This window comes from Neophocaena asiaeorientalis, unplaced genomic scaffold (genome assembly GCF_003031525.2).
Source record: "Neophocaena asiaeorientalis asiaeorientalis breed wild unplaced genomic scaffold, Neophocaena_asiaeorientalis_V1.1 scaffold476, whole genome shotgun sequence".
Lineage (NCBI taxonomy): Eukaryota > Metazoa > Chordata > Mammalia > Artiodactyla > Phocoenidae > Neophocaena > Neophocaena asiaeorientalis.
Window position 1 is genome coordinate 5,705,426 of NW_020172178.1, and position 26,477 is coordinate 5,731,902.

Genomic DNA, 26,477 nt, shown 5'->3' on the forward strand with positions numbered 1-26,477 from the left:
CATCGCCAGGCTGGAGCCACGAGGAGGAAGAGTTTGATGCTGGAATGACAAACTCCAAAGCACTGAATTCTTCTCCCTAGTAGGGCACGGAGCGTGGGGAAGATAGCCAGGGCGCGTGGGAAGAAACATGACCTATTTTCAACGACTGTTTTTATAACTGGAAAGTGAGGGAGAGAAGCAGGGGCTAGTCCCCGAGCACCCCCAAGGGCACCTGAGGTTTGGAGAGAGGAACGTGAGAGCCACACCGTCCTCGCCTAAGCAGCAGAGTGACGACGGGAGGGAACTGGGCTGAGCCCATGCCCGGGCGTTAATTGGAAGACCGGCACCCCGAGCCCCGCCTCTCGCGCCCAAGTTCCGTTAGCAGGTTCGGTTGCTTCCGAATTCCCTCTCTCCGACGGGATGGGCCCTCTGGTGGGCTCCTCCTCCCTCACGCAGCGACCCCTGACCCGCGGGGAGGGGCCAGGAGAAGACTGGCGGCTCGTTCCACGTTTGAGAGCTCTACTTTCTTCTCATTGGTTGACAGGCGTCCCTCCGGTCGCTTATTTCCAGTCCCGGACGCAGCGCGATGACGTAGATTCCCCGACATTCCACGTCCAAGATGGCCGCAGTCAACAAGGAGAGACGTTGCTAAGGGGCTTGCCTGAGGCGAGGGGTGAGTGACCGACGGACCGCGGGCAGCGCCACTCAAGTCCCGCGTACCTGGAGGTCGGATTAGGGTATGGCCACCTGCCTCCATCCACTGGCGGAGTCGCTCTTTCCGGATTCCGCCACCCTCCGCTACCCCCCGGGTGCAGATCGAAGTTAGCGGGCGACGGCGGGGCCGCGAGACGCGCTCCGGGAGAGGGTCTGAGGCGCAGGAGCGGGTCAGGGAGGCCGGCGCGGACCGTAGAGCAGGTAGCGACGCTCCAAGTGAAGGGCGGTTAGGGTTCGGGGACTTTCTGGAAGGTGGGGAGAAAGGGCAGGGGTCTTAGGCGCGCACACACTCAGCGGTACAACCGAAGACTACCCACGTCTTTCCGGTTATTTCGCAGTGTGTCGGTCCCAACCTTGGTAACGCCTGAGACTTTGGGTATCGTTCCACATCTGGGGTACTCTGACTTCGGAATCTGAAGACCCGTGTAACAAGGGTGGGACTAGGAATGAGGAAAAGGCACTTCCGCGGTTAGTTTCGTTTTTGCCGACACATCACGCTTACCGACCCTCTCCTGGGTTGTTTGGTTTGTTACTAGAGGAATTGTTCTTTAGAAGGTTGAGGCGTAAGGCAAGAGGATATCTAAAAGCTCTCAGACTATTCCCCGCACAAAGCATGGTCGGTAGCGCTCCCGAAATTTGGCTTGCCAGTCAAACGGAGCTTTCGCTAAATATTCTGACGTTAGGAACGGCTTCTCACAGCATTTAGTTGAAGATGGCCTGTTTTATGTTTTTAAGGGAAACTTGATAATGCTTGTGTATCTCTTGTGTATCGTTAAAGATACCTAGCACACTGCCTTGCAATTCTGGCGCTGATTAAGGTTTGTATGAATGATGTTGCTAGAATGAAAGCTCCACGAAGGAGCTTTATATCCTCAGCACCTAGAGCCCTGCCTGACAGATAGTAAACTGTCTTCATTGCTGAATGAATGGATGGATGATGGTAATAGTTGCGGTATTGATAGACATTTGGTTAAGATTCTTAGTGTTCTTAGATGCCTGCTTGTTAAATAATCTTGACTATGAATGTAATAGTTATCCAGGATTGCTTTATTTTTTCAGAGTGACTACCGTTGGTGTCTAATTTTAGTTTTGTTTTTTTTTTACTTTTGTCTCCTTTTGATTATCTTTTGATGCTTTGCTGAGAAACATTAGTTGATTCTTGTATAAAGCATGTTAAACATTTGTTCCATTTTGAAAACGTAGTTTACACCAACAAGCAATAAAGAAACATTTTAATTGCTAATGAGATCGTTAAATCTTAAATGCCATTTCTAAAATTGAACGTCATAAAGAAAAACAATGGTCATAGTTTTGGCTTACAAAAAAAATTGTTCGTTTCAGGAGATTATATTTGAAAGCAATGAGAGTTTGCTAAGTATCTAGAAGGAAAAATGTTTTGTTGTCTCTAAAACTAGGTCAAGACAAAATCAAGAATGATTAAGTTCAAGGTAATTGAGGAGATTATAAAGAATATCTAATTGGATTACATCTAATTCTATTTTCAGGGTCAAATAAATGATATACCAAAATACATGCAGATAAGATTGTGAAATTATTGTTCATAGGTTTTGAGGAATCTTAAAAGTGCAGTTAATGATAGAAGATTGGAGTCTGATAAATGTGTCAGTTTTTGCAGAGAGCAATTATGTGGCTTTGGATGCTAGAGCTTATTAGTAATCTGTTTTAGAGTCTTGTTGGGACAACAAGAAGAGAGCTTCTAAGTACTTGGGGAAAAGGGCTCATACCCTCAAACCAACAGAGCTTCAGTTTAAGAAAACCAGGTGACACACATCATGTTTTCTTTTGTTATAAGTTTACTAGACTGGTGGTGGATGGGGGATTGCTAGACATGAGTCTATTTAGATTTCCTTAGGACACTGAACATAATCCCTCTTCCTATCCTAATAGACACAAGAGAGAAGTATACTGGGTAAGGTCTAGTTAGATGGATATATGTCCATTCAAATTACCAAACCCCAAATGTTGATTAATGGGTTGATGTCAACCTGAAGAGAGGCCTTTAGAGATAAGTTGCAGGGCTCTGGCCTTGCCCTTACTCTGGTTAGCACTTTTTTTTTTTTAATTACCAACTTTAAATATATGAGGCATGCTTCTCAAATTAATAAATGCACTCAAAACCTGTAGTGATAGTTAGCCAGTATGTTAGATGGCACTCAGGATTCAAGAGTTCTTAAAGGCTGAAATTATAGACCAAAACTAACAAGATGTAAATTTGCCAGGAATTATTAAATTTATCAAAACTCAGTTGTGGGGCTTCCCTGGTGGCACAGTGGTTGAGAGTCTGCCTGCCGATGTAGGGGACATGGGTTCGTGACCCGGTCCGGGAAGATCCCACATGCCGCGGAGTGGCTGGGCCCATGAGCCATGGCCGCTGAGCTTGCGCGTCCGGAGCCTGTGCTCCGCAATGGGAGAGGCCACAACAGTGAGAGGCCCGCGTACCACAAAAAAAAAGAAAAAAAGAATAGGTATTTCTACTTTGTATTTCCCTGCTTTTCTTACTTAGATACTAACATAGCTATGTATGCTTTCTTGCACCTTGCTGATCCTGGGAATTTCTTTATACAAGTACTTAAAGATCTTTCTCAGTCTTTTTTAATAGCTACGTGGTACGCATTTGTGTTAATATACCATATTATTCAACCAGTGCCCTAATGGACTTTCACGTTGTTTACAGTTTTTGCTGTTATAAACAATACTTTGAATGATCTTGTGCACTTGTTGTTTCATATTTGTGATCTTATTTTCAGAGTAAATACTTAGAAGTGGAATTGCTAAATCAAGGAGCAAATGTGTATGTAATTTTGTTAGATATTGCCAAATTCCCCTCTGTGAGAGTGGTTCCGCTTTGTACTCCCACCAGCGACATAAGAGATTACCTGCTTCTCCCTGGCCTTGCCAACAGAGTATATTGTCAAACTTTTGGACTTTTTGCCAATCTGATAGGTGAGAAAATAGATCTAGTATGACATCTAACTCCCAGCTCTTCATACTCTTACTGAGCATCTCATTGGGAACTCTTCATACACACTGAGGCTTTAGTTAACCGGTCTCCCCCAGCCCCCACCCGTTGCCCAGTTCAGTCACACGGAGTGTAAATTAGTTCAAGAAGATTACTTTTCTCCAGGTAGTACTTAATTCTTCCTGTTGGAGGGAACGTTTCTCTTTAGAGCTCCCAGGTGCAAGGAGGAGAGCGGTCAGCCCTGCATGTCACCTTTCCCACCAGAAATGTGGCAGCACACAGGAGAAGTTAGGCTTCCGGATTAACTGATGGCCCTGGCCCAGAGCCTGGCTGCCGAACTGCTATTTTCTTGCTGAACCAGACCAACCTGGTTCTAGCTACCTCTTTTAGAACCCTTTTGCTGCCCTGTATGAAAATGTCTGTTCTCTGATCCAGTTTACAAACAATTTCCATATTATAATGGCCTCTAGGTGAGAGTACTTATTTTTTGTTTTCTTTTCTCAGCATACAGCTTTTAGAGAATCTCTTCATTCTGAATGAAAGAGAAGAGGATGAGAAAGCAAGAAAAATTTGAAGGAACTCCTTCTTTCCCTTGTGGACTACCTCCCTCCATCCTTTCTCCCCAGATCACTGCACCCACACCCGATCTACATTGCTCAGTTCAGTGGCTTGTGCAGATATGAATTCATCCAGTCTGGTGGCTTTTCTAAGTGAAAGTACCTAAATGAAATCAAGTAAACTAAAAAAGGGAAAATTTTGACTGGATGCTGGATGGAAGAAATGGATAATTTTGGAGGATAAATCTTTTGAGGGGGTTAGGACCAACCTGGGTTTTACTGAAGAACAGAATCTAGACCAGCATAAGGGAGGTGGGCCTAGTGAAAAAAGGCAGAAGGAAATGAGACAGAGAAGCTCCTTTTAAGCGATGAAATTTGGGATTTATCGTACTGTGAGTCACTTAAGTGTTAAATTTGTGTTTGGAGGTACGCCTGGGCTTCTAACTACCAATCAGTAGTGCTTCTTCTATTGAAAAATTTTTATCAAGTACAAATCTGTGATCGTAGACTGTTTATAATGATTGGGATTATTTAACGTGAGGTATCCCTTTCCAACATTACTGCTTCTCTTTCTTTTAGGATTCTAACATTTTCAGAAAGTCTGTTGGAAAGAACAAGTCTACTTCAATAAATGAAGGAGAATAAAGAAAATTCAAGCCCTTCAGTAACCTCAGCAAACCTGGACCACACAAAACCATGTTGGTACTGGGATAAAAAAGACTTGGCTCATACACCATCTCAACTAGAAGGACTCGATCCGGCCACTGAGGCCCGCTACCGCCGAGAAGGGGCTCGGTTCATCTTTGATGTGGGCACACGTTTGGGACTGTATCCTGATTCTGGGATCTATGATAGACAGACTCCCCACCACCACCACAAATTAAATTAAATGCTATAGACAAAAGACCAAGTAACATCCCTGACTAAAGCAGCTCTTAATTAGCTTTCTTATTTAAATGTTACTTCAGATTTGCTTGGCTCTTCAGGGATTTTCTGTTTCCTTTTTATCATTTAAATGTGTAGAATTAGCCTTTGAGCAGGTGGCCACCAGGATGGAAAATAGCACCCATTGACCTCAGTTGAAGTATTTCTAAAGGATAGTGAAGCCCTGCCTTATTAAAGCATAGACTTCAGCTTGTACCAGAATTCCGACACCCGGAGATTCCCATTCACCTGCTTTGCCACTGATAGTGTTTGCTTTCCCACTGCTCTTGTTGTTATTGTTTGTCTTTATTGTTTTTTCCACATTTAACTAAGACGTAACCTGTAAAACTTCTTGGCTAAAACCCTTAACCAGAACAACAGACACTATGATACCCTGGCAACTGGAATAATTTATTTTCATCGCTTCTATATGTTTCATTCCTTCAAGCAATTCCCAAGATATGTAAGTGTTTGAATTTTATTATAATTTTCTATCACATGTTATTATTTCCACACAGTTTAGTGGACAGATTGTAGTCTCTCTTTTTATTTTATTTTCCAGAAAGTATTTATTTTTGTATGGTACATATTATGTATAAACAAAAACAGCCTAAAATTTGTTTTTTTCCCAATTAACTGTATTAAAGTATTTTTAAGTTTTTTATTTAGTCCAATATGAACCATAATCATATTGTACTTAGTGTGAAAATTTGCTTCCTTGTTACTTTTCCCAAGATACAATTGGCCTTACAGTTGAGACCCAACAAAGGCCAAGACTGCATAGTAGTTCTTTATGCCATATCCGCTATTCTTCAGTTACTCTTTAAGACATGGACTGTCTTATGCTCTGTGCGAGAGTCTGCCTCAAGTAGCTTTCAGTCCAGGGTATATGGTATGACAGGTACAAAACACACTGTAGAGAGTGAGGCCATAGGAGAGGTACAGAAGGAAGGCTGTAGCATTCAAGGGAGAGATTAACTACATCATAGAGGGATCGAGGAAAATGCTGGGGAGGAGGTGCCAGCACTGGGTTCAGCCTTGACTGTAAGTAGGACTTACCGTGCTGAGACGGGACAGAGCAGCAGCCCTACAGAAAGCGGAGGCGTGCCCGGCAGCCGGGAGGCCCGGCGGCGGGAAGGGCACGCTGGGACCCTGCGTGCTACGGTAGACTGAACCAGACCATAGTGGGCCTTGAACACCAGACTAGGGAACTGTGGCTTCAGTAGGGAAACTGAAGTGATGGAAGGGTTTCATGAAGAAGAAGAATTAGATGTAACAGGAAGTTAGTCTGCTGGGGGTCTTCCTTTTGCTAAGATTTTACTTAGTTTTGTACACATCTTCCTCATTAATTTGTGACGTTCTAGGGGAAGGAGACCGTGTCCGGATCCGCTTTGTACCCCGGCACAGGATCTCACTGATGTCTAACGTGGTCAGGATTCTGTGAAGGGAGGGGCATGTAGGAGAGACTGGAGCGAGCGGGCAAAGAAAAGCTGAAGGTAAAGCAGTGAGAAGATCGCAGTGGAGTAGGAACTGGATCAGGAGCCAGGCAGCATGAGGAAGGAAAAAGAAAGCGTGGGCAGTGGTGCAGAGGCGAATTCCAGAGGACATGCATTTGGGTGCACCAGTCAGGGAGTCAGTGTCTTTAAGATTGCAATGTGAAAAGAAAATTTGTTTCTGTGACTTTTTTCCCTTTTTGGTGGCTACTTTGTTTACATGACATTTTATTCAGAAAACTAAATTTAAAATAATTTATGAAGCCAAATGGCGGGGCGGGTGGAGTATTTGTATGTGACATTTCCTTCAAGATTTTAGAGTGTCCAGGTGTTTGCAAATGAGAAAGAAGCCGGCAGGAGAGTGAGGGAGCCCAGTTTGTTGTGAAGGCCCAAAATGCTTTTTCTGTTTCTGTGTGAGCTTTGATAACAGGGTCTCAGGAGCTTTTGTCTTCCTTTTAGGTGACAGGAGCTTGTTGTCTCTTTCTGGCTGGGAAAGTAGAAGAAACACCAAAAAAATGTAAAGATATCATCAAAACAGCTCGTAGTTTATTAAATGATGTACAATTTGGCCAGTTTGGAGATGACCCAAAGGTAAGACTCATAACTTCCTGCCTTCAGGCCTTGATTCCTCACAACAGCATTATGATAGAGTTCCTTGTGTTGACAACAGCCGTGGCCCTGTATCTGCCAGCCCCCTGTGTCCCTAAGAGGACTTATGCAGAAGGTATTCTTCCTTGCTTCTGTGAGAAAGGAGGGAAGATAACGTAGCCTACACTTAGGTAGCATCTGCTAATGTGCCACGCTGGGTTGTGAGCCCGTTAGGGGCAGTAGCACATAGAACATGTGTGAGCAAAGTTCTCTCATGGCCCTTAGCACTCCTAGGCCCAGAAGCAGTTTGGCTTCTTGGGTTCATCTCCAGCTGGCTTCTGGGAAGACAGAATGTACAGATGCTGGATGTACAAGTGTGTCTACGTGTGCTGTGTGTCTTTTGCTTCCCAAGAGTGGTGGAAGGTATTAACATTTGCAGACACCCAGGTTGATATACTGTCCATCCTGTCCCTTCCCCACAACCCCTGCTAATGTCAGGAAATGGTGGTAAAATAATTGTATACATGATTTTATTATGTTCTAAAGAGACCACTTTCGGGTCGGTGGCAGCTTTCCTCCTCCCCTGTTCTTGTCAAGGTCCCCCCATTGTAACCCTTATAGCACTTGCGAATTAGCCTTCATAATGTTTGTCACAGCTCATAATTGGATAGATCTTGACCAGATAATCACACAAAGAACATTCCTCTTCTCAATTGTAGATCTGTGAGAGCTAAGACCCTGTCTGTTTTGCCTGATACCTAGTGCAGTGGCTGGATAGAGTAGGCATTCAACAGGTACTTGTTGAATAAATGACAAACTGAGGATGTGGGGAGAAACTCAGAATCACAGTTAGAGCAAAACTAAGCCAGACGATGCCGTTCAGCACGTCCACAGCCCTGTTTTTCCTAGTCAGCTGGTACTGCCTCCCACGGTAGTCGGCCTCCCCCACCCAGCAGAATCTGTGTGTGTGTCTACAACGTGTGTGCCTTCCAGGAGGTAACAGGCCCAGAATGCTTTTGCACATACTGTGGTTGTGATTTGTAAGTACTGTCAGTGTGGATAACTCTGTCCCTTGAACTTATTTTATAAATCCATTCACCTGTTTATAAAAATGTGAGCCCATGAGGAATTCATACTAACAGTGGTCCAAAATGTACTTTTATAAAAGTAACGTAGCATCAGATAACATTTCCAGTGCCTGTGGGTTTTTGATTTTCACACAGCAGGGAGACAGTTGTAGGAATGTGTTGTGCTTTAGTCAGGTCTTGGTCACAGGGGCAGAGGGACCTTGTGGCTGATGAGCTGTGGTTGCCCAGAAGGAGTCGCAAAGATCTGGAAGCATCGCAGGGCAGGGGCACGTGGCAGCAGCTGGCGTGTTCTGTCCAGGGCGCCTCTGGAGGAGTCCCCTTCTGCTTTCAGCCTTTACCCACTGTACCAGTACGTCAGGAAACCGAGATCCCGGCCAGGCACAGTGAGGCAGAAGTTCTGCAGCTCCAGGGCCCAGAAGTCAGGAAGAGGGCAACAGCCATGCTAATGAGGCTTTTAAGCCAGGCCAGCCTGACTCAGGTGGGCAGAGGGGCTTTGCAGCCCGCCCTCCCCTCTCTCATGTGCAGTCTCCCCAGGCGTGACTGGGTGTCGGGGCCAAAGGAAGGAACCCTGGATCTGGGAGCGGTGAGGACATTGTGGAAGACATTTTCCTCGCCGGAGAGGAGAGGAGGGAAGTTTGGGGGGAGGCGGCGATATAAGCAATTAGAAGAAATACGGTCCTGAATCGTGCAGCTTTTTGGTCTTCCTTGGCTGTGCCCTAACTCTGTGGTTTCTCCCTGTTGATTCATTTCTCGTGTGTTCAACAGATATTTGTTCCAGGCTCTGCATTAGCCACTAGACATGAACAGGTGGCAAAGCAGGCCTGGCTCTTGCTCTCGTGGATTTTACAGTCGAGTGGTGGGGCAGATTTTAATCAAATATTCAGATAGCCAGCTACCTGATTATGAGTTGTGATAAATGCTATAAAAGTTGTTGAAAGGTGCGGTGAGGGCATTCGATCTGGGAACCTAGACAGGTGCTCCAGACAGGAAGTGTGGGGCTGAGGGAAAGTTCACTGAGGAGTCATGTTGGCACACAGACCTATAATTATTCCATTAATTGAGTATTTGAAACACAAAGGGAGGCCAGGCCTTCGGCTGTCTCGTAATACCATATGGGCTACAGTCTGGACACTTGGTAAAAGATTGTTTCTAAATTTAAGGGATATGTTGAAACTTCTGGGAAACAGGTGGTGACAAAAGTGGGGTGGGGGGCCAGTGATAGTGGGATTTTTTTTGATACTGTGTGAAAACCTTAAGATTTTAAAAAGCTTTCCTGAGAGAACACTTGGGAAACAAGGGTGGAAAGACATTCACCTTGCCCTGCCGTTTGGAATAACACTCATGGTAGAATCATCTCTACATTCTGTGAAGTGTGATGCCATACTTTAACCTGAAAGCCAGTTATCTACATGGCTTCTCTTCCCAGAGTTAACGGGTTTATGCAGCTGTTAATGATGAGATTGTCAGTCTCTCCAAGGCCCTTTCTTCTTGGACTCAAACAAGTGATTGTAATTGTTCTTGCCACACAGAGCATCTTAATTGTATTTCACAATCAAGTAAAATTGTAAGTGCTCGGACAGTCAGGCTCTACAGAGGTTGAATTCAAGAAGTTGTTTATGGACGTTAGAAAGCATAATAAGAGAAGAGATTCCATTTACAGTAGCAGCAGTAAAATAATATATCCAGGAATAAACCTTATAATAAATTTGTGGAAACCATGTTGGGGCGGGGAGGCTTTAAAACTACTGAAGGACTGAAAAGAAGATTTTCATAAATAAATTTTTGATAGGAAGATTCAGTGTAGTTTAAAATGCCCATTTCCCTAAATTATTCTGTAAATTCAGTGAGTTCCCAATCAGAACATCAGTAGCTTTCATTTTTCCTAGAATGATACTAAATAAAATGATATTAAAATGCAGGTTGTGGGGGGAACATGGCTAAAACAAGAAAGGTTTTTAAAAGAGGAATAATCATTGAACTGTCCCTTCCAAATGTTAAATCTCTGATCCTGGTACAGAAGTAGACAAACAGAGCAGTGAACAGAAAAGATTGTGTGTGTATGCGCATGTGTGTGTGTGTGTATAGACAGTTCAGGATGTGGCTTAATAGAAGAGAAAATGATAATTTACTTAGTAAATGACATTGGGATACCTTGTTTCAGGTAGATGAATGATTAAAACACAAAAATGATGTTCCACCATTCTCTCTCTCTCTCTCTCTGTCTCTCTCTGTCTCTCTCTCTCACACACAGACACGCACACACAAAATTCACTGTCCAGGTTTGCATGAAGCTGCCACTGTCATAATCTTTCTTGCTTAAAATTTTCAATGTAAATGCCTGGAAGATTGCATTTTTTTAATGGAGGTCTGGAAGGACACTAAAGTATCTGTAAAGTAAAGGTCTATTTTGTAAAGGGGGCTCATCTGTATGGAAAATAATAACATTTCTAAGAATGTTTACTTTGTTTCAAGTAGGTTTTAAAAATTAACTCATTGTTTTGTCTTCCTACTTTTAGTTCTTTTCAGAATTTATCATTGTCTGTGAGCATGTTAAAGGCCTGAGTGGGAGAGAGGAGAAAAGGAATGAAAAATAGTTGCTAAAATATAACTTGAAGAGAGAATAAAAGGAAAGCTCCCTTTTTTAATGCTGTTTCTGACGTGTGATTGAAATTACTGTCTCAACATTTGTTATTTCATTTTTAGGAAGAAGTAATGGTTCTGGAGAGAATCTTACTACAGACCATAAAGTTTGATTTACAGGTGGAACATCCGTACCAATTCCTACTCAAGTATGCGAAACAGCTCAAAGGTAAGAAAAAAAAGTCAAGAGAACTTTTTCATTCTGAAATCAGATCTTTATAATAATTTGATGATACCCAGATTACGCTTCTCAAAAGAGGACAGCAGAAAGTTCAGTGTGTGAAGTACCTAGGCCATAGCTTGCCAGACAATTCAATATTATAGCTGTTAACGCTGTTTCCTTTTATGTATAAACAGATTCTGTCATCCAGTTGCCAAGTGATGTGAGGCAGGAAAATGAGTAAGGATTTTTTAAATAGCCTAATAAAATCAGGCTTGGAGCCAGGTTTCCCATAAATGGTGGTTCAGTGTAGGTCATGCAGAAAGAGAACAGAGGTGGGACTTGGGCCCCCACTCATTTGTCCTTGTTTCCCAGGCAGAAGCTCTTTGCTGTGTATTGGGGGTGGTGCTAAGCACACAGTAGGCTTTAAATAAGTACTTGTTGCTTCTCATTCATTCTTCTTTTTTTTTTTTCCTTTCTATTACTAATTTGCCTTTTCTTCCCCGTTTCTAGGTGATAAAAACAAAATTCAAAAGTTGGTTCAAATGGCTTGGACATTCGTAAACGACAGGTACATGGGTTCAAATGTTGGTTTAATTATGGTGTTTTAAAATAGGTAGGGACTTTACGTGTCATCTAATCCAAACCCCTTATTTTGTAGTCAGGAAACTGACTTGCCCCAGCTTAAGGAGCCAGTTAACGGCAGACTTGGAGTTAAAGTCCAGGTCACCTGCTTCCCGGCAGAGGGGATACCCTGCCACATCACGGTGGTATAGGATGGTGAAATCTTATCACCGGTTTGAAACATGAGTCCTGAACAATACACCAGAGAATTTTGACAAGTATATACTTAAATCCATTTCGTTTTGCAAAATTGCAAACTATATATTTGCAACTTTATACTTCCTTGTAGTGGTTTTAGAGCCTTGATGTTCTTGGAGCTGAGAGATCTAAGGAGGTGCTGGATAGGGAACAGAATGCCCGCAAGTGGAGTTGCCATCATGTAAGGAGATGGTTCAGTGCTAGGGTTCCAGCCGTTTGAAGAACTTAAGCATTTTCATTTGTATTTCATGACATAGCAATTTTTTTTTTTTTTGCGGTACGCGGGCCTCTCACTGTTGTGGCCTCTCCCGTTGCAGAGCACAGGCTCCGGACGCACAGGCCCAGCGGCCATGGCTCACGGGCCCAGCCGCTCCGCGGCATGTGGGATCTTCCTGGACCGGGGCACAAACCCGCGTCCCCTGCATCGGCAGGCGGACTCTCAACCACTGCGCCACCAGGGAAGCCCGACATAGCAATTTTTGAATGTGCTGGAATTCTGATTTTTTAAGGAACAAATTAGTAGCTATGGTTAAAGTAACTTATCTCGGTACATTTAGAAGACTAAAAACTTGCTTCTTTATAATACTTTATTTGATCATGTATAGGGAAAAATAAGCAAACTGACATTTAGATATGGCATCTAATCTCCATGCATTGGGTTAATCATAAATGTTTGCTCATCCAAGTCAAGTCACCTCTTTTTCTTGTTGAACTAGTCTCTGCACGACCTTGTCACTACAGTGGGAACCAGAGATCATAGCAGTGGCAGTGATGTATCTTGCGGGACGTTTGTGCAAATTTGAAATACAGGAATGGACCTCCAAACCCATGTACCGGAGATGGTGGGAGCAGTTTGTGCAAGACGTCCCTGTGGATGTTTTGGAAGGTACGGGGCGTGCTGAGCTTTCTGCAGGGTGTTCCACATTCAGATCATTCTTCCCTGTGAGGAAGAATGAGTCCCGAGAATGGATTCTCCCAAACAAGTCCATGCAAACTATTCTTTTTTTTTTTTTTTTGTGTTACGCGGGCCTCTCACTGTTGTGGCCTCTCCCGTTGCGGAGCACAGGCTCCGGACGCACAGGCTCAGCGGCCATGGCTCACGGGCCCAGCCACTCCGCGGCATGTGGGATCCTCCCGGACCGGGGCACGAACCCGTGTCCCCTGCATCGGCAGGCGGACTCTCAACCACTGCACCACCGGGGAAGCCCCAAACTATTCTTTAATTAAATTCTCTACTGTAATGTTCATTCTATCCAAACACATAGTTTTGGCGAACTAAAAATGCACACCAGTGCTGTGCACACCAGGGATTGGTGAATTACAAATATGATAGCCACATATTGGCCCTTGTTGGGGAATCGCACCTGCAAGGGAAATGGGAGTATGTTTTTTTCTAGGTAGAATTTTATTTAAAATATCAGTTTGTGGCAAATGTAATTGTTTCCTATCATTTAGACATCTGCCACCAGATCCTGGATCTTTACTCACAAGGGAAACAACAGATGCCTCATCACGCGCCCCACCAGCTACAGCAGCCCCCGTCTCTCCAGCCCACGCCGTCAGCGCCGCCAGCGCCGCAGTCACAGCCGCCTCCAGGCCCCGAGCCGCCCCAGCCCCCGCAGAAGGACTCGCAGCAGCCAGCCCAGCCGCAGCCACCACCACCGGCCCAGCAGCCCAAGAAACCGTCCCCGCAGCCTAGTCCCCCCCGGCAGGCGAAGCGCGCCGTGGTGAGTGCGCCAGATTGGCGCTGGGTGCGGCCGGCTTCCCGTGGCGACACCCCACCTGTGTGTGTGCCCCTTTCCGAGGCAGCACACGGAACACCAGAAGCAGGGAGTGACACGATGCACCTCCCCGTCTGCCTGTATGACCACAAGCAGACTGACAGCTGGCGTGGTCAGAGGAGAGGTACCTTTTGGAGCCAGGATGGCTCTGTCCTCCTCCAGCCGCTGCTGCCTGTGTCAGGGCCCCAAAACGTGCCCGGGTGTAGTTTCCACATCTGCACACCGACTGCCGGAATAGGTGTCTCCCACGTCTTTAAACGACACGGGGGTATTTGTAAGTTTCTCCCCATGGTAGCAGCTGCGCCAGTGGAGAAAGCCGTACGTTGTGACACAGACCCCAAGGAAGCCCCACGGGATAGGGGCGGTCAGCAAGCACCCTCACCACGGTTAAGACAGCTCGATGGAGGGCGTGAAACTTAGTGCTCAGAACTCACTAGTCAGAAAAGTTAGTAATTCTGCCTGCTGTCTGATTTGAAAGGGGAAGAGGAAGGAGGCAGAAATGATCTGTTAGGTGCCATGGTTTGCTCTGCAAGTTCAAGCCAAAATTAATTTTTGTCTGAGTCCACGTTCTGGCTGTGATTCGTTCAGTGCCTGAATGATCAGTTTTTCCTCACTGCATTTAGGGCCCTGATTAACAGTTGTGTATTTTCTTTTGTAACAGGTTGTTTCTCCCAAAGAAGAGAGCAAAGCATCAGGTAATTTTATATTCTTGTGTTTCGTTTTTTAGTTCTATATGTTGTTTATCAAGACTTTAAATTCTTAGTCAAAAGTTGTTTCCTTTCAGATTTAGATTGGCCTTAAAATTTAACGTTAGAGCCCATCAAAAACTTTACGCTAGCTGCGTTGTCTTCTCTGTGTATTCCCTGACTGTATATTTTTGGATTGTACTTTAACAGTATCAACACAGAAAAAAAAAAGTTAGTGGCAATAAAAATGTGCTTGGTAACATAAGTCATCCCTTGGTATCCACGGGCAATTGGCTCCAGGACCCACCTTGGATGCCAGAACCCGCAGATGCTTGCTTGGGTTTCATAGTCCACCCTCCCTGTCCACGGATGCGAAGGGCCGACTGTCTATCAAAATATAGTTAGGAAAGTAGGCGAACTGCTGCAGCAACATTTATTTTTGGAGGTTAGTTAAGCCCACCACAGTCGACAGAGTGAAGGGCCCCGGGCACCCCCAGACTGAGCAGCCAGCAGCAGAGCGATGGGTAGAAAGGATCGGAGCCGCGGTAGGCATGCTGCCCTGCTGCTTACGGGGGGCAGGCTTCTTTTAAACACGTTTTTCCCCCATATTTGTGGAGCCCAGAGTTGATTAATTTGTTTCTGTATTGGAAACTAACAAAGTGTGAGCAAAACCTGCAAGATCACAGAGGAGAAAACCAGAAGTGTTTTGTCTCCGGGTCAGCCTGTAGTACTGAACCCTGTGCTGGCACAGACCATGTTTACTCATTTCTGTTTCTCTGTCACTTAGTTCCAGGTAGGAACCCAGTGAATTATTTACTGAACTATTGTGAGATCTTCAAGTTACAGTAAAGCTCCTTTTTCTCAGGATCTTTGTGGGGATGATGAGTTCATTACAGGGGAGATTTTTTTAGCTCCAGATGGGCAAACAGTAAGTGCGAGACGCAGAAGAGGGGGCTGCACTCCGTGCCGCATGGATGCTGGGTCAGCTGAGCTGGCGCTGTGTCTTCAAGAGGCAGAAACGAGCCCGGGTGGCCTTGGAGGGGGACTTGCCTTGAGCAACACGGACTGACAGGGTGGAGCCTTCAGGCAGAGGAGCAGAGGGAACAGTGGGGTGGAGAATTTGGGAGATAACAGAGAGGGGAGTCTTACTGGACTGTGAAGGGTTAAAAAGGAGTAGCTTTTGCTAGGACTGAAAATGTGCTAGAAGCAGGTGATAGCGCCCACCTGGTGGAGGGTGGATTCTGCATAGGCAGAGGAGCCAGTGGAGGCGTTTGAGCAGGAGAATGGCACGGTCTGAGTTCACTGTAGAGAGAGTTCCCCTGGCAGCAGTTATGGCGAGAGGGTGGGGAATGGGGAGGAGCCTGCGAGCCCCGGAGGGAGACCTGGTGTCGGGGGTGTCTCGGGGCCTGGAAGCAGGACCCCACTGTGCTCTGGGTTGCAGAGGGCTGGTGAGCGCTTGACATGTGGCCTACTCCAAAAACACCACGTGCCCTCAGTGCGGAAGACACACCGATCTCTAAGAGTTAGAGAAAAGAACATTAAAAATCTCATTAATAAACTTCTACATTGATTCCACATTAAGATGACAAAATTCTTGATAATACCAGGTTGAATCAAAGACCGTATTAAAATTAATTTCACCTCTTTGTACTTTGCAGCATGGCTACTAGAAGATGTAAAATTGCCTGTGTGGCTCTCCTTATATTTCTGTCGGACAGCACTGACCTAGATGACCTCAGCTCAGCCATCTGTGGGAGGGGCTGGAGGGGGGCGCCTGCGTGAGAGGGGTGGGCTGCTCGGTCTCGGGACGGGGCCCAGGAGCCTGCTCCGCGGTTTGGGAGGAGAGATGGAGGGCAGAGGCATAGATCTGCAGCTCCTCTGCCTAGAGACGGGGGATTTGGTCTCTGAGGAAGAGAACAGAGAGAGGGATGTCCCTGGACCTTGAATTCAGCCTGTGTCTGGGACACAGGAAGCCAAGAACGTTGAGCAGTGCCAGAGCAGAAGCAGGGCAGAGCAGCGTACGAGCCAGAATAAAGTGAGTTTCAGGAAGAAAGAACCAAACCGTGCAGGCGAACAGATGGCGTTCTTTCTCGGTAGTGTGCGCACACTCGCTGCCGCCACGAGCGGAAGATGCTGGATGTGGCGTAGCCTGTCTTGGCGACTTAGGATTGTCACTGAGGATGCTGGTTACATGCAGCTGCTCGACCCTAAAGGATGGGCTCTGTCCTCTGCCCCAAGCGGTCCCAACTACCTTGCTTTTCTGTCCATTCGCCAGCCTCCAGGTCTCTACCGACGCCAGTTCAGGTGTGCTGCTATCACTAGGAGTAAACATTTGTGAGAGGGAAAACAAACTTAAGTGTGCCTAGACAAGAGTTAAAAGGTGCCGGCTTCTCCTGGGAGCACTTGGGGCCTTTCTCTGTGCTCTGCGTGTTAGTGAGGACCCTGACGGGTACCACTTGGTAACTGAGATGCAGTCTGCTGCTCTCGTGTCATTGGAGGGCTCGTCTTAAGTGGTCAGGAGGAAGTTGGGCAGAGGTGGAAAATGGGCTGGCGGGCTGTAAGAAGCGAGAGGGTTTTTACTTTCGGAAGGAGGCGAGAGGCGTGGGGTGGCAGGAGCTGGAGGGGGGATGTATTTGTTTCATTTGTTTTGTTCTTTTAAAAGGATGGTTTAGCTGGTGCCTTCCTCAGCTTCCCTTAAAGCCTTGGTCATATCAGCCTTTTCCCCCAGAAAATTCCTTAACAGTGCATTTTTCTTTTTCTCCTCTCTCGCTGTCTCTGACATACTTATTCTATATGAAGAGTAGCTTTTTAATCTACTTTTTCTTTTCAGAACCACCACCACCTAAAATTCCCAAAATTGAGCCCCCTCACCCTCCATTGCCTCCAGCCCATCCACCTCCAGGTGAGTGCTGCCTGCAGGCAGCTGGGAGGGCCAGCTTTGCTCGCTGCCTTTTTGAAGGGCACACTTGGGAAATCCTGGGGAGGATTTATGGAGGAATTTCAGAAATTTAGAGAGACGTTAATGACCTAGGATTTTTCAAAAAATTGGTTTTTTTACAACCAGATAGCTTGAGGATGTGAATTCTAAGTATATCTGAATATTCTCTGACCTCTCACATCCAGAAATGGTGGAGGACAAATGACTTTAGAATCAGTTTTAGGCAAACAAAGCCCTGCCAACTTAGGAACATTGTCGAGATCTGGGCAGATCGCTGTTGACCTTAGACTCCAGGCCCTCGCATCGGCTTCCCGTTGGCAGGGCGTCTTCTCAGTACCCTTTAGAGAGGAAGCAGTTGTTCATGGAGTCATGTGGAGAATAGAGTGAAAAGGCCTTCACAGGCACACAGTGAGCTGGGACGCCGCCTCAGCATCATTGAGAATAGAGGAGAAAAGTGGTAAAGAACTTTCGTTCTTCAGCTGTGGCGACACTTCGGAAGGTGAAGGGTCCAACTGGAGAAGGCAGGAGTTAGGGTGTGTGTGCCAGAAGGTGGGAGATACTCCAGCGACTTCTGAGCTTCTGGGGGCTTCAGCTCTCCCGGTCAGCTGCCGGCCGCCAGGGAGCCGGGGCGGGGAGCGGTGCCCCCGCCACACAGGGCACGGGCCGGAATGCCGCTCACGTGGGCCGTTGGTGTGTCGGAGGCCGTCCCGGCGTGTGTTTAACGCCACGTCACTCGTGTGACCACCTCTCAGGCGTCCTGCCAAATGCCAGTGCCGCCCACAGACGGTGCTGCGTCCTGGCCCTGGGCTCACAGCCTCTGGAGGCAAGACGGGCAGAAGGAAGGGGCCCCGCGCACGTTTGTACTAGAAAGAGGGCTGGGGGTCTGGGCGGAAGGGACTCCGTGCGCCCCCCGGACTGCCCGTGCCTGGTGCGCTGGGGAGCGGGGAGGGAACACCCAGAGTGGCTGGAGGCAAGGTGCAGGGCCTGCGTGACAGCACATGAGCCGCTGGCTTCGGGACACGGGCGCAGGCCGTGCTGTCTGGCCATGAAGGTGACAGCTGCTTGCCGCTCCTCTGGAAGACGGCCACGGTGCTGTGACAGGGCCAGGAACCCCCGGGGTGGCCGTGAGCTGTCAGGGTGGTGGGGGGGCTTCCCTGCCCCGAGGGAGTTGGTGGATTCCCCCCCCTACACGCACAGCCCCCGGGGGTGCCCTGCCGGGAGCCGTCCCAGAGCTCGCAGTGGCCTGTCTCCCTTCTGCAGACCGGAAGCCACCCCTCGCAGCCGCCTTGGGCGAGGCTGAGCCGCCAGGCCCCGTGGAAGCCGGCGACCTCCCCAAAGTCCAGATCCCCCATACTCCTCCAGGCCTGGGCCTGCCACCGGCTAGCTACCCGCCTCCAGCTGTGCCCCCTGGAGGGCAGCCGCCTGTGCCCCCGCCCATCCCGCCACCTGGCATGCCTCCAGTCGGGGGGCTGGGGCGGGCAGCCTGGATGAGGTAACCTGGCGCCCTTCTTTCTTCCTTTGTTTTTTAAAGAGAAGTTTTTCTAATTAACTTGAAAAGTAGTTTAAGTGGGTAAGCCGCAGGGTACCTTGTATAATGCTACACAGTTGTAGTATGGGAAGAAATGGACCGGACCCCCAAGATGAAATTGGGGTGGTCCTCCACATCTGGGGAGTGGGGACAGCAGCTCTCACTGGAGCCCAGGCAGAGCCGGTTGTGACCCGACTGTGCGTTTGGTCTCAACCAGCGTCGTCCGCGAGTCCTGCGCTGAGTTACTTTACACTAGTGAGAATGTTAACCAGCCATATTGGCTCAATAAATAGCTTCAGTAAGGAGTGAATTTCCTTCTAGAAATCAGTGCCTATTTTTCCTGGAAACTCCATTTTAAATAGTCCGGTTCCATCTGAAGTCAAGCTGTTGTCATTGCTGTCATTCCATGATGTTCTCTCCCATGACACGTGTAGGTCAGTTGAACCACATTTTTGATTTAGAGATACTTACATCCTTTGCGTTTAAGTTATTTTGAAGGGGTTGACTTGCTGGATGGCTCTATTCTTTTTCCTCCAGGAAGAAGGGGAGAAATGTACTTGGAAGTAATGTATGTTTACATCAATTTGCAGATTCCTGTACATAGAGATATATTTTTTAAGTGTGAATGTAACAACATACTGTGAATTCCATCTTGGTTACAAATGAGACTCCTTCAGTCAGTTACCCAAATAAAATCAGTTCTGAAATGACGCCTTTGTTTGTTACGGGCACGAGGTGGGGCTCCAAGCCTTAGCAGCCCCTGGGTTTGCAGCCCAGAAGCAGATCTTCTTCTGGACCCTGGGGGCCAAGCAGCAGGCAGTGGAGGAACGCTGCCCAGGAGAGGCCTGGCCACCGGCCAGACCCAAGCCCCTCCCCGGGCAGTACCCTCATGGGGCAGCCTCCCACGTCCAGTGCCTGCATGGACTTTCTTGGGAGGAAGCAGTTGAATTTCAAGCTGGTTTGGAACTGTCAGTGTCCCTCCAATAGACAGGGCCCTGGGTTAGACCAGGGTTTGGATTTGAAATGCTTTGCACTTCTGGCCTATGACTAGAGGCCATGGAGCAGCAGTCAGCAGCCCCCACCATCCGCCCTGAGGGGCCCCCTCACCCAAAACAAATGAGCACTGCGTACCCACCACGGAGGCTTGCGAAGAGCCTTTATTTATCTAACGCAAAGTATACACTATCACAATCTTCTCTGTTACTCCTTTTACTAAAATAGTTCAAATCAATGTTTTTACCACACTATCAAAAAGTTCTAATTTTTTTTTTCTCTCCCCAAATCAAAGTGGTTCAATAGAAGGTAGAAACGGGCACAGGAGTCCAGGGCTCCCAGCTCTGCCCAGAGCTGGGGAGGGGGCGGCCCCAGTACTCGGGCGGTCACATCCGACAGAAGGTAGATAGAGCGCGGCTGCCGGCCTGGGGCCAGGGGCCAGGCGGTCCGCCCATCCCCAGAGAGCAGCACAAGTACTTCCCCCACGTTATGAAAAATATACACCTCTCCCGCTCTGCAGTCATGCATTTCCTTTGTTTCTTAAAAAAAAAAAGTCAGTAGTATGTATTGTTTCCTCTCAAGTTTTCAAGAAAAAAGAAAAGGTCACTTTTTTCTCTTTAAACAACACTGATGTGTGGCTAATAACTTTTGGATAAAAATGTGCTCAGTGGATTCCGACTCCAGGATGGGCTCGGCCACCTGGGATGGATGGAAGGGCGACATCCATCACAGCGGGAAAGGAAGCCACAGCACAGGTGGCACACGGGGCTTCGGGCGCTAGAAACAGTGTGTTTATGAAAGGACATCAGGTTCAGCTACACCCCACCACGAGCTCTCTGAGCTGAGGCTCCAGATGGGAGGTTCGCCAGTGTCACCCCCTACGCACTCCCTGCTAGTGGCAGAGCAGGGACTCACCCCGAGCTGGCCCCCAGGACCCTCCTCCCAGCCGTGGGCTCCCGCTGCAGCTGGGCCCCAGGCCGGCGTGGGGCGCGCAGAGGCGCTGCAGGCTTTTCGACAGCTTACGTTAAAAGAGATGCCATCACAGGTACGATTCTGTCCTCAAAAGCCATTCCCATGCAGTGCTGGCTCCGGGACACAGGCAGGGGCAGGAAGGAGACGTCGGCACCGGCTGGTGCTGCCTGCCTTCATGGCGGGCGGGAGGCTGCTTCTGGAGGGAACGCCTGACCCACTCCCCGGACGCCACCGCAGCACTAGGGGACAGGGTCACCTCCCTCTGGCAGGGAAAGGTCCCTTGGAGGCTGTTCTTCCCTGGGTCAGTTTGCAGGAGACCTGCAGTCACCAGGACACCTGACTTATTGCTTATTTTCAGCGGTGGCCAAGCTAGCCTGACCCAGACGTGACACACAGGTTCTCAGATGTGGCTCCCACCCAAGAGACCCAGACCCCCCTCGAGCTGCTCCATGGTTCTTTGGACTCCAAGACCCGGGAGGGGGCCTCTGCCCTCCAGCTGACTGCCCACCCGGGCAGAAGTCACCCAGAACGTGACCAAGGATGTTCACCCAGCTCCAAGTGCACACCCCTAGTGACAGGGATCTCACCACATGACCTAGGGACCAGCTCCTTCCAGAGAGCCCATAGCTTCCTGTAACACCCAGGGCAAGAGGACCGTGCCCGACGCCGTCACCGGCACCCGTTCAGCACTCCTCGGGCACAGTGAGGGCCGCGGGCCTTTCCCCTGAGTGTCGACCCAAGGGTGCCGATGGCAGACAGGCGGTGGGGACGGCTCAGCGTCCCCGCTGGGGAGAGGGACGGGGCAGCCTCGTCCGTCCCCTCAACCTGGTCCCCATCCCTCGCGCGAGCCTCGAATGAGGCCTGTCCGATGCCAAGCCAGCCTCTCGGGCTCTTCGCTCGCCCGCACACAGAGCTCTAATGACCACTGGAGTCCAGCGATGGGGGAGGAACTGCAGACAGCAGGTGGACGGGGGCTGGTTACAACAGCGGCCTGTCCCCACCCCCCAGGCTCTGGGATCTCGTTTGTGATACGCCACTGATCACTTACGCCCTCGGGGCCTCACTGCCCTCGCACACAAACTTTAAAATTTACATGTCTCGCTTTACAGTTTATACACGATCCTTTTACACTGAAGGTCTTACTTGATCCCCAGAGCCCTGCAAGGAGGACCTTAGGCTGCCCACTCTGCAGGGGAGGACTCTGAGGCTCAGGAAGGGAGGTGACCGTCCACCGAGAGGAGGCAGCGAGGCAGCGGAACTCAGCTGGGGCCTCCGCCCCTCCCAGCCCACCCACCAGCCGCCTCTCCAGCAGGAGGACCCCGTTGGCTCGCGTGCTGTGAGTGAGGACACAGGCTGACTAGAGCCGATGGCCTCGAACCTCTGAGCCCTCCTTTCCCGACCAGGGGCCCAGAGAGGCTGAGTGACTTGCTGAGGGTCACACAGGAAAATGAAAACAGAGCCAAGCAGGGCTTCTCCCAAGGAGGGCAGAACTCCTTCACCTACGGCCACGCGACTCCGCCCACAGTGATCCAAGAGGGGTCCAAGCTCCGGGGGCAACCGTTCCTGAGCAGAGGCCCGGCCACGGCCCAGTGCCACCCATGCAGAGAGAGAGGCCCAGCCCAGAGACTCCACATAGCCCATGATGCGAAGCACAGAAATGGAGGTGCCTCGGGCCCTGGGCAGGAGGGATCCAGAAGGATAGGGCACAGCCTAGGACAGGGTGAGGGGACACTGCAGAGTGTGTGGCCAGGGGTAGGGGCGTGAACTCTAAAAACAAGCAGAGCCGGCAGCGGGGAGGCTGGGCCCTGGGGCCAGAGGAAGCGCCGCCGGTGAGTTTCCTCGTCCACGACTCTGGGGACCCAGTGCTTATGGAGCCAGTGTTCAAGCCACAGCAGGCGGGTCAGAAGTGGTGCCCCATGCATCAGTCCAGCTGCCAGCGGCCTCTGTCCAGCACAGGTGGCAGCCGGGGATGGAGGTCTTGATGAGGTGCCCCTCCACCAAGGCTGGGCACAGCCCGGCACGGTTCCTGGGCCGGATATCTCTGAGCAGCCTCGGCCTCTCGCCAATGGAGCCCAGAGCCCGGGCCCCAGAGCAGGAAGGAGGTTGTCCAGGCCGCTCTGCTGCGGGGAACAGTCTTCCCGGTTTGCTGGTGTGTGAAAGGTGGGAAATGGAGTCGCACCCCCGGCAGCCAGGCCACAGCAGGCAGCGTCCTATGTACAATTCACCACGGAAAAAGAAGACAGTGGCTCGGCGCGAGAGCCTGCCCACGTCTGGGGACCGCAGGCAGGGCCAGTCCACGTCCACAGGGGAACGGCCCTACAAAGGCCCTTTGAACTGGTTTCCAGACAGGTGCTGCCGGATGGAGGGCTTGGAGCTGGCGGCATCTCCCAGTTTTCTCCAGACCACCTGTGGGGAGGGGCGAGCTGTGAGTGGAGGGCCCATCCCAAGCCTGCCCAGGGGCCTGTGCGCACAGACTGCCCCATCGCTCTTCAGAATCACCTGCGTCCCGAGAGCCATGGGGCCAGGAGGGGACACGGAGTCCGCGTGAGGCCCAGAGACCCTCAGAGTACGTCTTTGCACGTCCACCCTTCACAACCACACCTCCCACCCCGAGCAGGTCACATCTGGGGGCAGACCTGGCCTCGCGGCTGTCCAGTGGGGCCTACAGACCCAGGAGGCGGCAGAGGAGGGGGATTCGGGACACCTCACCCCAAGCGAGGCCCAGGTGCAGCCCCGTGATCCACCTTCCCTGCTGGCTCCCTCACGAGTCCAAGGAGACCATGCGTATTGGCCAGGCAGGTCGGGGGATGACGCTCTGCCTCCCCAAAGACCCAGAGAAGCCCAGCTTCCAAAAGCCAAGGCAGCTAGCTCCAGGGTGGGGCATCCTGCAGAATGGAGGGTTCCACCTGCACCCCCGTGAACAGCACCTGTGCGCTGGCAGCCAGCAGGGGCGCCAGCATGCTGGGAGGCTGGGAGCCAGACAGACATCAGGGGACAGGGGCCAAGGGTCAGGATCAATGGGGCGAGCCAGACCAGAGATCAGGGACCCTGTTCTTGGGGAGGGAGGCGGGAGGGGGGAGGAAGTCAAGCGGACAAAGAGAGGCCAGGGCTCCCGAAGCCCCAGCACCTGCTCCCAGCCCCCAGGTCACCGGCCCCTCCTGGGAGAGTAATGGCCGCACAGGGCCCGCCCAGGTCACCCCCGGCCCGGGCCCCAGGAGGCTCACGTTGCACATTTCTCGGACGATGGCCTTCTCCTTCTCACTCAGGTCCTCCTCACAGCTGTCCTGGAGCTGCCGGTCCAGGTTCTCATGTACCTCTAGGACCTGAAAGGGACAGGGCCCAGGGTCAGGGGCGGAAGCCACCGGGCAGGCCTCAGGCAGGTCGCCCTGAGCCCCGGCTGCAAAGGGGAGCCGTGGGGTCCCGGGACGGAGGGGTGGTGTGCAGGGAACAGGGGCATGAAGAGGCCTAAGGGCCAGGTGGTCCTTCCCCGCTTCGCATCCTCTCCCCGTGGTACAGCAACACCGAGGACGCTGCATGAGGGAAGCAGCACCCCATGTCAGCATCGGGGTCAGAGCAGAAGACAGGTCACGCGGGAGCAGGGAGGACAGGTGGGGTGGGGACCACTGTCACACGGGAGGACTCACTCCGACCCCGGACCCCCACTTGGGCCTCAGGGCGGCCCGGCTCACGCACATCATGGGTGTGTCCCGGTCACCGCCCGCACAGGCGCAAGTGTGCCGTGTCTGTGCAGCCGTGCCGGGCCTCACACCCGGGGGACCATGCGCTGCATCCACGGCGCGCATACACGTGAAGGGATGGGGATGCCGTGGTGGGAGATGCACCGCAGGGCACACCCGGAGTTCCTGAGCTGGGCACAGGAGAGTGGGCCTGGGAGACCTGAGCCTCACCCCCCAACCCCCATCCCCGACCCTGAGGAGTGCCAGCCCTCCCCCACCTCCCCCAGGCCTCAGCTTCCCTGGCCGCTACCCAGCACCCCGCGGAATCCCCACACCACGGTGCTCCAGGCAGCCGCGGCCACCCAGAGACCAAAGTCCCTGCCCTGCCGCTCAGCTTCCCCCAGGCTCAGAGAGGGCAAACACGGGGTCCAAGTCACAGGCTCCTGAAGTGCAGCAGGATCTGGGGGCCCCCAAGGGAGCGGCAGGGCCTGGCCCTCACCTTCATCGCGTGTACGACAGCCTCGGGCTTCTGTCCCGCAGAGCTGTAGCCGCCCGAGGGCGGCGGGGACAGCTCGGGAACCGTGCAGGCCGGGCCCTGTGGGAAGGAAGTGCGTCTCAGCTCGCCCTGGCTGGCTCCCCGGTGGCAGCCACAGGTGTGCCAGCAGCTGGGAGAGGGCACTGCGTCTGCGGGGCCAGGGCCCAGGCGGGAGGAAATGGGGGTGGAGGTGACGGGGGAGAGGAGGCTGGGCGTGAGGCAGGGGGGCAGCATCGGGACTCCCCACACACATCCCGCAGGCTCCTCTAAACAGCCCGCAGGGAATGTCTGCTGTCTGTTTTGCCGGTCACCTGGGAAGATGCGAAGGACCTGGGCTCCAGCCCCAGGCGGCCTGCCTCCTAAGGCCTCTCTCCTTCCCCGGCCTCCACCCCCCAGGGCGTTCCTGGGGCTTCCAGCCCTGACCCTCCCAGTTCTGTCCGGCCACCCAGGAACAGTGACACCTCGTTCTGCCAACACCCTAACTGGCAACCATGTGCCCACCACCCGCATCAGCCTGAGGGGCCGGGAGGCAGGCCGGGAGAGGAAGGGACCCACTCCCTGGCCCTCTGCCCGCCCGTGTCGGAAGCCAAGTGTCTGTCTGCCCGGCTTCTCCCCGGCTGGCCAGCTCCTTCTGGCCAGGTGTCCATGGGGCGGAAGGCAGGGCTTTTGGCTGGGGCTGCAGTGGGGACCCCGGCCCCAGAGCAAGGTCAAGAAGGGATCAGGGCCGCACAGAAGGAGCCCACACACAAGGAGGTCGATGCAACCGCGGGGCAGCAGGAGCCGGGAGGTCAGGAGACGCTGGGAGGGAACCTGAGGGGAACCGGCAGATGCCGGAAGGCAGAGATTAAACACCAAGAACACCCCAGGGAGTGCGTGAAGGGGAGACCCTGGCGTCCTTGGGCATCCTTCCTGTCTCTGAGTCTTGGTTTCCTTCTCCGTCGGTGGCCCCCGATGACCCCTCCATAGACCAGGCCAACTCAGTGAGCTCGGCTGGTGAGGTCATCGCCCTGGGACCCTGCCCAGCCAGGCCACGCTGTGCGGGGACCCTCGGGGCCTGGAATCTTCCACCACCAGCAGCCACCCTCCTCTGCCTTCTTTCTCCCCACCGGCCCGCGTGGCCTGGACCTGATCCCAGGGCCTCGCAGGCTCGCCCTGCTCTTGGCTCCAGGCAGAGGCCAGACCCCACAGCCTTGATGTCCGGCAGAGCTGGGCTTGGGCAGGGTTCTCCAGGCAGGCCCGACCCACTCTGCACCTCGGTTTCCTTGTCTGCATGACAGCTAGGGTCCCTGTGTCCCAGGCTGTATGGAGAGCCTGGGATGCTGTTTCCCTAACTCTGGCCCAGGCTGCCCGGCCGGGTGTGTCACGCGGGGGAAACCAAAGCGGCTTCTGGGAGACAGGTGGGGGGCGGGTCACACACACATA

The 26,477-nt window shown here is 51.2% G+C and overlaps 2 protein-coding genes across 2 annotated transcripts in view; one reads left to right on the forward strand and one right to left on the reverse strand.

The window, feature by feature from the left end:
* Nucleotides 1–523: 523 nt before the first annotated feature.
* Nucleotides 524–19,588, forward strand: CCNK (cyclin K). The gene is made up of 11 exons (XM_024759346.1): nt 524–652; nt 4,810–5,058; nt 5,536–5,617; nt 7,107–7,238; nt 11,027–11,132; nt 11,637–11,694; nt 12,662–12,831; nt 13,401–13,672; nt 14,388–14,421; nt 17,243–17,314; nt 18,611–19,588. The coding sequence occupies exons 2-11, from the start codon at nt 4,862–4,864 to the stop codon at nt 18,844–18,846; spliced, it is 1,359 nt and encodes a 452-aa protein (XP_024615114.1). The 5' UTR covers nt 524–652; nt 4,810–4,861; the 3' UTR covers nt 18,847–19,588.
* Nucleotides 19,589–20,039: 451 nt separating this feature from the next.
* CCDC85C (coiled-coil domain containing 85C) overlaps nt 20,040–26,477 on the reverse strand; it is an 83,975-nt gene continuing 77,537 nt past the window's right edge. Inside the window, exons 5-7 of the mRNA XM_024757968.1 lie at nt 25,020–25,115; nt 24,068–24,166; nt 20,040–23,249 (exon numbers count right to left, since the gene is read on the reverse strand). Of these exons, the coding sequence (XP_024613736.1) occupies nt 23,160–23,249; nt 24,068–24,166; nt 25,020–25,115 (285 nt within the window). The 3' untranslated portion in view covers nt 20,040–23,159. The remainder of the gene's footprint in view (nt 23,250–24,067; nt 24,167–25,019; nt 25,116–26,477) is intronic.